Below are 13,344 nucleotides of genomic sequence, written 5' to 3' on the forward strand. Positions count from 1 at the left end.
AATTCCTTGACTTTACATTCTTTCTTGGTGTGTTTTTTGAGTGTTTGATTTGCTGTTACTAGTATGTTTGCTTGCATTAGGTTACATTTTAATGTTCAGTTGTGTCTTGTGGCACATTAAATGTTTATTGTAACAGCAAACTCACTTGGCAAAATCAAAGCTGTCGCTAAATCGTAGTTTCAAAATCACAGTTACTTAAAATGGATATAAAATTATATCTGCCACATGTTTAGACACAATTGGCAAAATCATGTTAAGGTTTTCAATAGGTACAGTATTTTTCTTTCTGTAGAACTTTTGGTCTTCAATGGTTTCGGGTTTTTCCCACCTTTTCTTAAATCTTTCTAGTTTTCTCTTGGTATCTTTCTAGATGAAATTGGGATGGATATATATGGCATACACTTTCATACTATAAGATCAAAACAGAGTAAGACATGAAAATGTACAGATACTCCTGGCTTAAATGTTTGTACAGTACTTCATATTTCTTTCAACTCCATAAAATTAAATAACCTTGATTGTTCTATAAGTACACTTTGTCCTTACATTAATGTGAGGTATTTTAGTACCTTCAGAGTACTTAAGAATTTCACTTTTAACTGGGACTATGTTTTAAGATAGTATGTGGTCATTTTAAGTTGTCTCAACAAACACAGGGCACAATTCACTGGGAAGGTTTCCTGCACAAGTTTCATTAAAATGAATGGGAAGTCTACAAATGCCCATTCGGTTCAATGAAGCCTGCACTGGAGAATTTCCAGATCGATTTTGCTCACAGTTTGTTGTAACTTTTACTTCATTCAAGTGGATTTTTGTGTTCCTTCTGTCTTGTGTTTCCTGTGCTGGTGCACTGTGTCCAACCATTCTTCCTTCAACATGTTAATTTTAGGGGGAAATCATTTTCCCAGTAGATGTTCTTCACAAGTAGATGAGTGTAAAAAGATAAGATTGAGAGCTAACATTTTGTTACGCTCCTATTTTTCATTTTGGACTAAATGATACACAGTTTAAGGAATATTGCCGATGATATATACATTGGAGACAGGGATTTCAAAATAAATGGCATGTGTGACATGGAAGCTATTTTAAGGAACTGTCTTGCTCACCTGGTCAAACACCCATTCCTCACTGCATTTTGCCAATTCAATCCATTTTAGATGTAACTTCGGGTATGGTGAAAGACCCACCGGACGTCTTGGACAGGCAAAAATGCCTTGACGCTCTGGCTGCTCTACGCCACGCTAAGTGGTTCCAGGTTCGGAACATCATTTTACTTTCTTCTTGTAGCCTTATGAGAGAGAGTAGTTCAGTTGTTCAGTTGGATGTTAAACTACATCAAAAGGGGGTGAAATCCAGGTTACCCATAGTGAATATATGTACTCCTATATAAAATTAAATGGCTAGATGGGAAAAATTCATCTTTGAAGATTTGTACAGAAGAACTGTTCGTTCAGTTCTTGCCAATTTGATGTCAACTTGTTTTTCTAACCAGCTAGCGAGGTTGAACATTTGGCTCGCTCTGGGGGAATTGTATGTTTGGTATCTGTTATGTATCCATAAGGCTGCAGAGTAACTTTGCTTTAAATAACAGAATGTGTGTTTAAAGCTTTGTGTTTTAGATGTAAGACTTTTACTTTTTTATTTTTTTAAGCTCATTAAGTGTAGGGAATGAAAGGTAAGAAACTATTTGGTTCTGTGACTTTGCTCTTCAGCAAAGGCACAAGCAAGAAACCAAACAGATTCCCACAGCCTTTCATTCTCTCTACTTGTTAGCTTTTTTACTTTTTGTATTTCTATTATAGGAAGGTAATTGTATTTGCTGTTACAAATAAATCTTAGGTCAAAGTGTGCAGGAATTCAAGGCATATTAGACTTGCAATATAACCTGTGCACCTTGACTTGTTAATCTACTAACCATGGCCTAAAACGCTTCTGTAAATGGCAGCTCCTGGAATGTCTCCAAGTGACTTATTTATTTTCTGTGTTTGAGCTTCCATTGAACAGTGGCATTTTAGCTTTTCTAAGAGGCGTCTTTTTCTGTTGGTGCTGGGATTGATTAACTTGATTTTGTATTGCTCTCAAGGCTAGAGCTAATGGTCTGCAGTCCTGTGTCATTATCATACGTATTCTTCGTGATCTCTGTCAGCGAGTGCCCACTTGGTCTGACTTTCCAAGCTGGGTAAGTAGTATTTTAAAACTATGAACATATTATCACAATATTTGCATTGGTGTATTTCCTTTCAGGGGCATTATTTAGTCAGTTTCTCAGTCTTTGTTGATTTCTTTCAGAAGTTACATTATAGTAGATCCTCAATTTTATAGACCTTGATTTAGTGGATTTTGGATGAAAAAAAACCCAAAACTGAATTTCCAACAATAAAGTCTTTGCTCAAAGCAAGTTCATTGTATGGCAGATAGTTTGAATAATGTCTTTACTTTTTATGTTCATTATATACTGTACATGACTCTTTATGCACATATAAAATCCCATTGCCATTTAACAGACATTCAACTCTAACACAGAGGTGTAGCTTTCCTCATAAGGCTATTAAAGTGAAGATTTATTATCTATTATGATAACTCCTCTGATAATATACATAGATCAGGATGATCATGAATGACTAAAATGAAATACGTTAGAGAATAAAATATACAGTAAAAGATTTCTAATAATAGGAAACTTCTTAATAAAGATCAGATAAAGCAACAAATGAGTGATAAATTACCATGGGTCTTTTGGTATCAAGTCAAAACTCTTTTGAGCAATAGAAATATTACACCTTCAGTAACAGTAATTTCAAGAATTTAATATTTCACTATTTAGAACAACCAAAAGCAACAATCTCAAACACATGTACAGGTTATATTGCAATTAGAAATAGGAGAACCACCATATGGCTTAAAGGAAGCTTGGGATACTGATTTTAGTAATCTCATACAAGAGATGATTTGGTAGATATTGTGGCAATTGGGTGGATTCACCTCAGCTTCAGTATAAGAACTGCAAGATTATAAGTCACTGGCACTTGACTTCCATTAGATTAGCACATATGTATCAAAAATATTCTTCCAAATATTGGAAAGATCATAAAAAGGGTTATTTTTGATTTGTGGTGGTGGTCATGCGATAAAGCTATATCCTTTTGATGTAAGATTTTGTGGAGATAGCATCACTAAACTCTGCTCCCTAAAGTTAGGTTTACTGCATTTATTTATAGGATCAAACCTTAAGCTTAAAAATAAAGGATTTGTCTGTTTAATTTGGATGGATTTTATAATTTACCTCAATAGCAATACCCTGTAATATAGTATACTATTACATATATGGTAAATTTGTAATATGTGGTTTGTCTATTTACACTAAATTATTTTTTATATTTTCTATTTTTTTCTCTGTATCTCGTGTATCTTGGATTAAGTACCTGATACTATTTATTATTCATAGTTCAGTAAAAACAAATACAAAACCTATCTGTTACATCACAGCAAAATGAATTTCTAAATAAGCAAAAGCTCATTCATTCAATATTTTTAACATCTATTTATTACAAGCTGTGTATTTTAGATGGTAATACTGGGAAATGTAAGGGAAAGGTAGAATTATTAAAACAAAAATAATATGTAATCTTTCTCCATACGGACATAAATATGGCAATATAATTGGTTACAGGAAACTGAGAGTTTTCTTTATGGTAGACTTTGAAACTGTGAATGCTGTGGGCAGATGCCGGGGAGGGGGAGGAGTGCAGGGATGCTGTGGGCAGGCACAGGCAGGTGAAAAATCAGAGGGAGCAACTTCCAACCTCCTATCGGCTTTCCCATTGATTTTGCTTGTGGGAAGTCAACAGGAAATGTTGGAAATCTGCAATCGTTACTATGGTCCACTGCGACATCATAATTGTGAGCCAGGCACCAGCATCCCAGATCATGATCCCAGGAACGCTGCAATAATTAGCACTTTAAAGATCAGTTGTAAGGCTCCCTCATTCAACACTATTGTAAGTTTGAATGGTCACTGGACGATTGATTGTAACCCAAGGACTATCTGTATTTCAGTATGTAAAATGTCTTCCACCTGGTTGTTTTCCAAGAAGATCCTTCTTTGGTAGCAGTTGCCTTATCCAAGAGGATTTTAGAACTATTAGTTCCATTCAGTTAGAGAACATAAATTGGGTTTTCAGAGGGATACTATAATTCTATGGCCCAGGCTCTACTCCGTTCAATAGTTAACTCCCTTCTGAAAAAACATGAATATCTATCTGGCTTGTGCCATAAGACTTATTCATAATGGACCCAGCAAGCCTTGCAGACTAGATTTGTTTCCTTTCTTCAGCATTATCTTTTTAGTGATGTAAGACGTATGATGCACAAAACCTTCTTATAAGATGCATCTTACAGCACATTCTACAAGGAAGACAGCAGTTTTAGCAGTGTTCTTCACAAACTAGCCATTTGAACCTACTTAAGTACATGAACTAAAGTTTACATATTCTTTTTTGTTGAATACATTTGTTAGTGGACGGATTAAAGATAATTCCCAATTCCTAAAATTCAGCCAAAGCATTTTGCTTGTATTCCTCACATTCTTAACATATACTGGAGCATTAGTTCCTAAAAGTTAGTACTAAATAGTTTAGAATGATGGAATCATCCAGATACTCTCTCAAGCAATAGCAGAGTCTTTTTGTCAGGTGCAAACAACCAGTACCACTGATAAATAGTCTCAAGCAAAACAAAATGGTTAGTTACCTATGTTACAATAACTTCAGCAGACTGACTGAATTCCCTTGGGAACAGTCAGCTGAGGCTTCAGGGATTCTGGGGGACATCAGGCCTGTGCTGCATTCTACAGCACAAGAACTCTATGCTTACTCATCCTCTCCAGTCTAGCTGGAGATTCCATCACACTTTTTCACCTAATAACAGGTCACACCACCACCCCTCTGTTCACTCAGTTGGTCTGTTACAGAGAGTTTTAATTTTCTTTTTACTTACGTTCTCCTAAAACAAGCTTCTTGGTATAGTTGATATCGGGTTTAGCCATGGATGGAATGTGATCACTGCCTTTCTCAGGGAATGTAAGAATTTAACCTATTGTTAGTGAACTCTGTTGCACAAAACCAGAAGGAACTTCCACAGTAATAAGTTTTGCTATATGATTTAAATGAAAATGTAGGCAGTGGCTTATTTTTGCTTATTTATTTAGGCAATGGAATTATTAGTAGAAAAGGCAATTAGCAGTGCGACTGGACCACAAAGCCCTGGAGATGCATTGCGAAGAGTATTTGAGTGTATATCTTCAGGAATTATCCTAAAAGGCAAGTTGATTGATACCCAAAATGAGTAATTTCTTGATTATTAGTTTTGCTGATAATTTATTTATTTAAATTTATACTGCCCTTCTCATATCCATATTCTTTCATTAGATTTTAGTAAGGATGAAATAATATTTCTGATATATCCGGTTTCTTGTAGGTGGTCCTGGTCTTCTCGACCCTTGTGAAAAAGATCCTTTTGATACACTGGCTTTAATGACAGATCAGCAAAGAGAAGACATTACTTCAAGTGCACAGGTAATTGAATGTTGTGAATTATGAAGATATGCAAGCCAACATATAATTTAAGTTGAAAATCAATTGTGATACCCAGTAGTATTTAACATTTGTTTTCAAGTAAATGGAAAATCTTTTTTATATAATTTGGTAATTTATTTAAATTTTCTTTGAGTCAGGCTCAACTCATGACACTGCCATACAGTTCTTTTGGCAATAGCATTAAAGAGTTTGCTACTTCATTCTTTATGTTCTTTTTTTACTTTCCTGTGTAGTTTACAGCCCTAATATTGCCTAGTTGTCCTATACATGGACACAATTTTATTTATAAATTATTGCTTTTGACTTTTAAAAATGAAGTCACTAAGCAAACAATAGTAGATGAGAAAAAATGAAATGTTCTGTAGAAAATTGTAGCTAATACCTGCTTGCCTCATTATGTATATAACATAGATACCAAATACTAAAACACCTGACAGGTCCACCATGGTGTCCCATGATTCATGTATATTGAGTAATGTGTCTCTCTAGAGCTCAATTCAAAACCTTGTAGAGCTTACAGTATCCTGTTTCTCCCCCTCCCTTCCCTATGCCATACAATTAAGCATGACTTCCATTATATTTTTCAATTACCATAGAATTGAAATAGTATTGGTTGAGCTGATTTTCCTGAAGTTTTTTTCCCCTCCTTCTTTCGACTCAAAACTCATCATAACAAGACAAGTTATTCATCATGATCCAGCTTTCAATTTATTACTCTCAGAACCCATTTTGCAAATGCTAGCATTAAAGCATAATAAATGCCTTTTTTTTTTTTTTTTTTTGGCTTGGATGAAGCTCATAGTTGACTTAGCCAGACACTCCCACTTCCTGAAGCAGCTTTTAAAGGTTGCAATTTCCAAAGCATTTGTGTTCTTTTAGCTTCTTTCACATCCCCATTGCCCATAGAGGATTGGATGCTGCTTTACCATTATAGGCACTGAAAAAAAAATCACTTAATAAGGGTTTGAAGCCTTCTGAGTGGTCTGCCAACCTAAGTCCATGCAAGATAAAAAGAAAAAGATGGATAAAGGCCTATCACTTCCCTGATTCCAGATCTCTAATTCTTCTCTACCACGTCCTTTTCTAATCCTGGTACCACAAATTCTGTTCTTGATGGCCTTTTCAGCCCATATACCTCAGCTGACACTAGCTTCTCCTCATACACAGAAATCAATCTCAGAATGAGAAATCTGAAATAGGTTTGCCTTAATATCTATTACTCCATAATACCTTCTTTTCTCCCATCGTAAGTCCTGTTTGGACAAAGATCCCTGTCATTTCCTGAGATGATATGTAGCTTGTGAAATCTCAAATTGTATTCCATGCTATTTCATTCTGTAGTGGGGTTCATGCCAGTGTCTCTGAACTTGACAATAATGTCTCTGATTCTATACTGCGATTATCCCGATTATCCTTCAAAGGATTTAGATGCTTTCTATAACAATTTTTCATCCCACTCACATATCAAACTTTCAGTTAGAAGAACTTTACCAAGATGTTTTAGCCAGATGTTGGCATTGTTTAGACACCCAACATAGCAGATTTATAGACATCAGCCTGAAGGCTCCAAATGACCATCATTCAACTCCGATGTTCATCTACAGCATACATTTTGGGATCACATGGCTCACTTTTAAGATATATGTGATTCCACAACGTGATATTTTCTGGAGCATTTTGCAAAGTTATCATTTTATGTTCTGGATTAAACTGTTGCCATATCAAACCATCATTTCTAAGCATCTCATTTGTTCCTTCTTGGAAAAATTTGTCTTGGGGACTAGATTCCTCTCATTTTTTTCTTTATTGTTTTTTTATAGGCACTTTAATCTCTCTAGGAAAATCGCCAGTTAGGGACCGTTGTTATCTCAAATATTTTTATATATATATATATAAAAAGCTCTTTTTATATATATATTAATGCTCTCATCATTGATACATTCATGTCAGGATGAGGAGTTCACATCCAAGATCTCTGCATACAACACCCTGAGTATAAACATAGATATCACAAAATTTCTTGAGCTTCTCATAGTTTGGAATTCCATGGTAATCAAATACAGTAAAAAGTCTGCACACCAAATTATTCTGTAAACTAGCAATTTCCAAATATGTGCAGATATATAACCTATATAATTCACAGATGACTGGAGTTCCAATTAAGTAACAATTCTTGTACTGAAAAAAATATGTGTTAAACAAGTTTTTTGGTGCTGGAAATTAAAACTAACCGGTCTCTGTTCTTATGAAGTTGTAATTCAATCCATCTGATTTCCTTTTTCTATCCTTCTTGCTACTAGTTTGCACTGAGACTCCTTGCATTCCGTCAGATCCACAAAGTTCTAGGAATGGATCCTTTGCCCCAGATGAACCAGCGTTTCAATATTCACAGCAATCGAAAAAGGAGAAGGGACAGTGATGGAGTTGATGGATTTGAAGCTGAGGGGAAAAAAGACAAGAAAGACTATGATAACTTTTAATCAAGAAGTTTGTGTGTGCATTGTTAACACAACAAAGTGAAAATGGAAGCCATTTGTTGTAAAAATAATAATAATTCTTAATATCTCTTCAAGTACAACTGCCCCCAAAAGTTACAAATAGTTTTGTGCAGCATTCACACCATTTTAAAGAGTGTGCAGACTTAATTATGATAGAAAAAGATTACTAATGAAAACTGTATTTCAATTTTTGGTTTGTTTTTAGCCTGCCTCCTTTCTTTAGGTTCTAAAATATAACTCTTTATTTCTGTTCTTTATGTTAACTGGTCACTATGTACTTAAGTTGTACTGTATTTAATACATTGTTAACGTGTTTCAATTGCTTTGTGTATTTGCAAATATGTTTAGATTTTTTTACTTACCTTTCACATTTGTAAGTTGCTTTGTATTAAAAAAAATGGTAAATACAGCTCCTCCTTCACTTAATATTTTAGAGCAGAACACTTTTTTATAAAGTGGGGCTGCAGGAGTATTTATCCTTAATGTGAAGCATTAACAAACTCTTATCCTGCTATTTAAGTGCTTTCAGTTTAATGTTTCTGCCAATTCCATGGCATTTGTCTATCTAGTGATATAATGGTGTAATTAAGACAGATTTGTGTTATTCTAATCAGGTTTGTTGTTAGTTACACATTAGCAGTATAAATGCAAACTTATGCAGTATGAACAGCAGTTTTAGCAATTGATCGAAAATTGCATGATTTTGTTTTTTAATAGAATGGCTTTTTAAAAGTATTGTTTTAGGCTTCATCTTTAGGGCTTTGTTCTGTTGATTTTGACATAGCAAGGCCAAAAAATAATTTTCTGAAATGTTGCAGAAACTGTAAGCAAGAGGACAGTTTTTCCTGTTTGGGTAGAGTTTGGCTAACTATTTTTGGAGAGCTTTATAAGTATGGTAATAATATCATTAGCTCTGAATTAAAATAATTGTTTACCATATCAGTTCCTGTGAAATGGTTCCTTTGCTGATTTTCTACCAAATTATACAATAATTTACATTTAAACCTAAAATTGAAGATAACAGTATCTTACATAAATTGAAGCCTATGCTATAAAGGAAAAATAGCAGAAAATTATTTGTGGCCATAATGTATGCTTACGTCTCCTTCAAACAGCTAAATATGATAGCAATGGTGTAATTCAGTCTACATCTGCCTGTTGATGTATACTTTGGTTCACAGGTGTGATTTGTTACAACACTACAGTTGAATACACAAATAAAGACTAAAAATGTACTAAGTGATGTACTATTGATTGTACACTCAGGACAGATACTCCTATTATTAGTTACACTAATTTATCATATATCAATTTAGCAATGTTCATAATATTCCTAAAACTGCCCTTGGAAATATGACATTTTGAATCAGTCTAATTTCAATAAACTACCTTAAGCTTTCTATTCCAATCAGATTGCAAAATTCTTGATCCTTCAAAATGTTTGAATGTGCCATGCCCATTGCCTTGAGCTTTTGCAGGAAAGACAAAATACACTTCTAATAAGAGTATAAATAAAATCATCAGCTGCTATGAATTTCTCCCTCACATAAAGTTTGAGAGTTGAATTTCCAGACACTTTTCTGAAACTATCTGGAAAAAAATTATCTAAAATACTATAAGCGTTAATTGATTCTTCAGAAACAAATCTGGGGACAAGATGCATCATACTTCCTTGAATAGTAAAATATATTGATTATAACTATTTTGCATCTTAATATGTGGACAATATAATGCACATAAGTCAAAATAATATGTGCATATGTCTGGTGATGTGCAACTGGGTTTTTGGGGGCTGGAATTAATTTCTGTTCCTTAAGAGGAAAATTCTCTGTCCCTAGTAAAATAAATAAATAAATAAATAAATAAAGAGTCGAAAAATGAGGAATCTTTCCATCAGTAAGATACATGTGTAAATATTTTCCATAGATGAAATTCATTCCAATGAAGAAAGTACTGGTTGCCTTTACAGTATGTTTATCCTTATAGTAGGCAGTTTCAGATAATGACATTTCTGAACCAAGCATTAGTGCAGCCTCTCTTAACAAACATAAGCAAAATAACCAATTTGCTGGTGTATATGTAAAGAGTTAAAGATGAATAGCAGCTTTTTAGAGAGTAGGGAAAAAATGTGCCAAAGCTAATTAGAATCCTGCCGGTTTTGTACTATTCCTTTGTTTCATTTTGTTAATTAAAGATGATGGAGAAGGGGAGGTTCATATCAGTTTAATTTTTTAATCTTGGTAAAGCTTTTGTATAAATTTAGTTCAAGTAACTGTTAGCTAGCTTTTATCTCTTGCATTCTTTTTTTTCCCCAATCTCACTTCAATTTAAGTGAGAAGCTCTTTAAGAACAAAAGCATTTATTTATGCTTATTCTGGTAGTTGAGTCATGACAACTGGACTTCTTTTCTGTTGGTTAGAAACATGACACATGATCAAAATCTGCTTAGCAACCAACATGTATCCATAAGAGTAGCAACATCCCGGGATCATGTGATCACCATTTGTGACCTTCCCAGCTGATTTCTGATAAGGGAAGTCTAATGGGAGAACTTAACCCCCATCCGAGTAACTTGCTTAACAATCAGGTGCAACTACTCACTTAAAAATCACCTTGCTTAGCAATTGAAATTGTGGTCATAAGTTAAGGACTGCTTGTATAAAAATTCAGATAGCTTGCCTCCAAAAACAAAATTAAATCAGAACATCTGGGTTTATATGGATTTAGTATTTTTTGGCCGGATTATAATGAAATAGATTGCTGTTTACTGAAAAGATATGTGGAATAAAACCTTCCATGCATATATCAGTAGAAGACTGCTCTGGCCATTGATGTATATGCTGTACTAGCCTTGAAGTTTTGAATGTGAAGGCCTAAAAATTAGATTGCAGATTTGAACAGCTTTGACTGGGAATACGTTCCACTGAATGAAGTAGGGCTTCTCAGTAAATACAAATAAGATTAAGCTGTGACTATACATAGATATGAATTTTTAAAACTTGGATGAAACTTTGTTTTCTTCAAAGAAATCAGATACAGGATTAACAACATTTTAGAATTTGGGAAATAGTGGTGCAAGTATTACATGTGGACTTAATTGGTTACTTTTTTCCTCTGCTTTAAAAAGAAATATACAACACATTCAAGATGGGTGTCTTACAAATCTACTCTTTGTTTAATTGCTGAAGAAATTGGTTCACATATGGTGCTGGATCAAAAGCAAACAAATCCCTGCATGGCTAGGATCGGATCTTAAATCTTTTAAAACTTTAAATATGTTTTAAATCCCAATCAGCATAGCCAGTGATTATGCAAATTGTAATCCAAAATATCTGGGAAGCATCAGGTTTCATCAATAATGCATTATGCAATGTTCAAACAGAGGCTGGAATTGTGTATTTCTACTACAGAACAAACAAAATGTTAGCATGCTTGCTTAACCAAGCAATAATTCAACATTAAGGACATTGTTTCTAAATTCCAGTGAAATTAGAACACAATTTTCACTTGGATCTAACAATCATATCAATGAAAACATTTTCTTTGATTAACAATGGTGTGAACTGACTGCTATCTAGAAGCAGCTGTTTTATTGGTCTTGCTGGGTCATTTAATATTTAAGCCATTGAGATAGCACTACTGCTTTCTTCCAGGAAATACTACATTTCTATTAAGCTACAGCTGAGACAGAAAATAAGTTAACTGGAGTAGAAACCTCAAGCAATCATTTTCCAAGTCCCCAAACTCCTGAATTTTTAAAAAGAGAAAGCTTTCTGCAGATACATTGATGAATGACTTCAACTATTTTAGGGGTCAGAACTAGTGACCCCTTATTCAGACTAAGTTTTATAATTACTATTACCATCAGAGCTATTTGCAAATCAATTGTGCAAGAACTCAAGAACCCCTGCCAAGGAATCAGTTATTTCAAGCCCTCTAGAGCAGGCGTGTCAAACTGCTGGCCTGCAGGCCAGACGTGTCACCGGGAAACTGCTCCGATATGTTGCATGAAGTCGTGTGATGTCGCGAGTTTGACATGTCTGCTCTAGAGTTTATTATGCAACAATGAAAAAACTGCTGGTAAGAACTGTTCTGAATCATTCCATCTGGGCTGTCAGAATTGTTAGGGTATTTCCTCCATGGTCAAGAAAGCTAACATTTGCTGCAAGATTGCATTTTTAAGGGGGTAAGCAAAGTGAGACAGGCAACAGTGGTTGAATTCACACCCTACCATAGGCCAAAGTGCCATAGTGTTTCTGAAAACTCAGCTTTATGCAGATTCTGAAGTGATGAAAAGTGAAATGTTTTCAAGGGAAAAAACAACAGGAAAGTCCAGTTGCCTTTTGGAAAAGCACCTTTGGGACAGCCATGACATAGACATTCAGATTCTGAAGAAACTTATAACACTGAGACAAAAGCACGAAAAACAGCACACAAAAATGAAATTAAAAAATAATAAATATTTACTGTAGTAGTTCTGGTGAGTCTCCAGTTGGTCTTTAGTGAAATAATTTTCATTGTACTTCAGTCCCAAAGATATGAATGGTTTCCATGGTGAATGGTTTCAGCAATAAATGGGATGATCATCACTGATTTAACTTAAAGCAAGTATGCTTTGAACCCTGTTTCCAGTGCAGCATGGTTTGTCCCCACCAATTCCCTGAAGTGCTGCTCATTCCAATGCATGCTCCAGTTTTTAGCCCTTTTTATTTCTATTTTACAAACACAAATAAATTGCCAATGCTTCACTTGTATAAAAGGAACAAAATGGTGCTTTTTCTGGTTTCCTCTCAGAGTTGCAGGCTAGGCAAAAGGGTTGGGGGCCTTAAGCTCTGATCCTGGAGGGTTGCTGTAATGGTCATAAATGTGAAAAATGGTCATAAGTCACATTATTCATTGCTGTTGTAACTTTGAACGGTCACTAAATGAACTATTGTAAGTCGAGAACTACCTGTATTTTCCCCCACAATAATCCTGTAAGATGAGGGGCTGAGCGAAATCCAATGGTCCCGAGTCGCCCAGCTGTGTTTGTTATCTCTTCTATAATAGTTGTGCGTTATGTGAGTTTCTCAGCAACTAGTAAATCTTAGAATTCATGCAGAATTCAAAAGATTTTATTTTAAAAAATGCACTGTGTGTGAAAAAAGGAACCTCATTTGTGCGTATACTTTACTCCGATATAAATATTAATTAGCGTGACCATACACGGGCAATCAATTCAAACTCCGAACTTCCAGCAGGAAAAAAAAAAA

The 13,344-nt window shown here is 34.7% G+C and overlaps 1 protein-coding gene across 2 annotated transcripts in view; it reads left to right on the forward strand.

Moving 5' to 3' along the window:
• Nucleotides 1-9,500, forward strand: part of ZFR (zinc finger RNA binding protein) — a 45,396-nt gene extending 35,896 nt beyond the window's left edge. Inside the window, exons 16-20 of one of the 2 annotated variants that reach the window (XM_039353049.1) lie at nucleotides 1,158-1,255; nucleotides 2,084-2,179; nucleotides 5,207-5,318; nucleotides 5,476-5,573; nucleotides 7,895-9,500. In XM_039353049.1, the coding sequence (XP_039208983.1) occupies nucleotides 1,158-1,255; nucleotides 2,084-2,179; nucleotides 5,207-5,318; nucleotides 5,476-5,573; nucleotides 7,895-8,074 (584 nt within the window). In that variant the 3' untranslated portion in view covers nucleotides 8,075-9,500. Of the gene's footprint in view, nucleotides 1-1,157; nucleotides 1,256-2,083; nucleotides 2,180-5,206; nucleotides 5,319-5,475; nucleotides 5,574-7,894 lie in introns of those variants that run through there. The other variant, XR_005557883.1, reaches the window with a different exon arrangement.
• Nucleotides 9,501-13,344: the final 3,844 nt, after the last annotated feature.

The sequence above is a fragment of the Crotalus tigris genome, unplaced genomic scaffold (genome assembly GCF_016545835.1).
Source record: "Crotalus tigris isolate CLP2741 ecotype Arizona unplaced genomic scaffold, ASM1654583v1 scf7180000018490.839948, whole genome shotgun sequence".
In the NCBI taxonomy this organism is placed as follows: domain Eukaryota; kingdom Metazoa; phylum Chordata; class Lepidosauria; order Squamata; family Viperidae; genus Crotalus; species Crotalus tigris.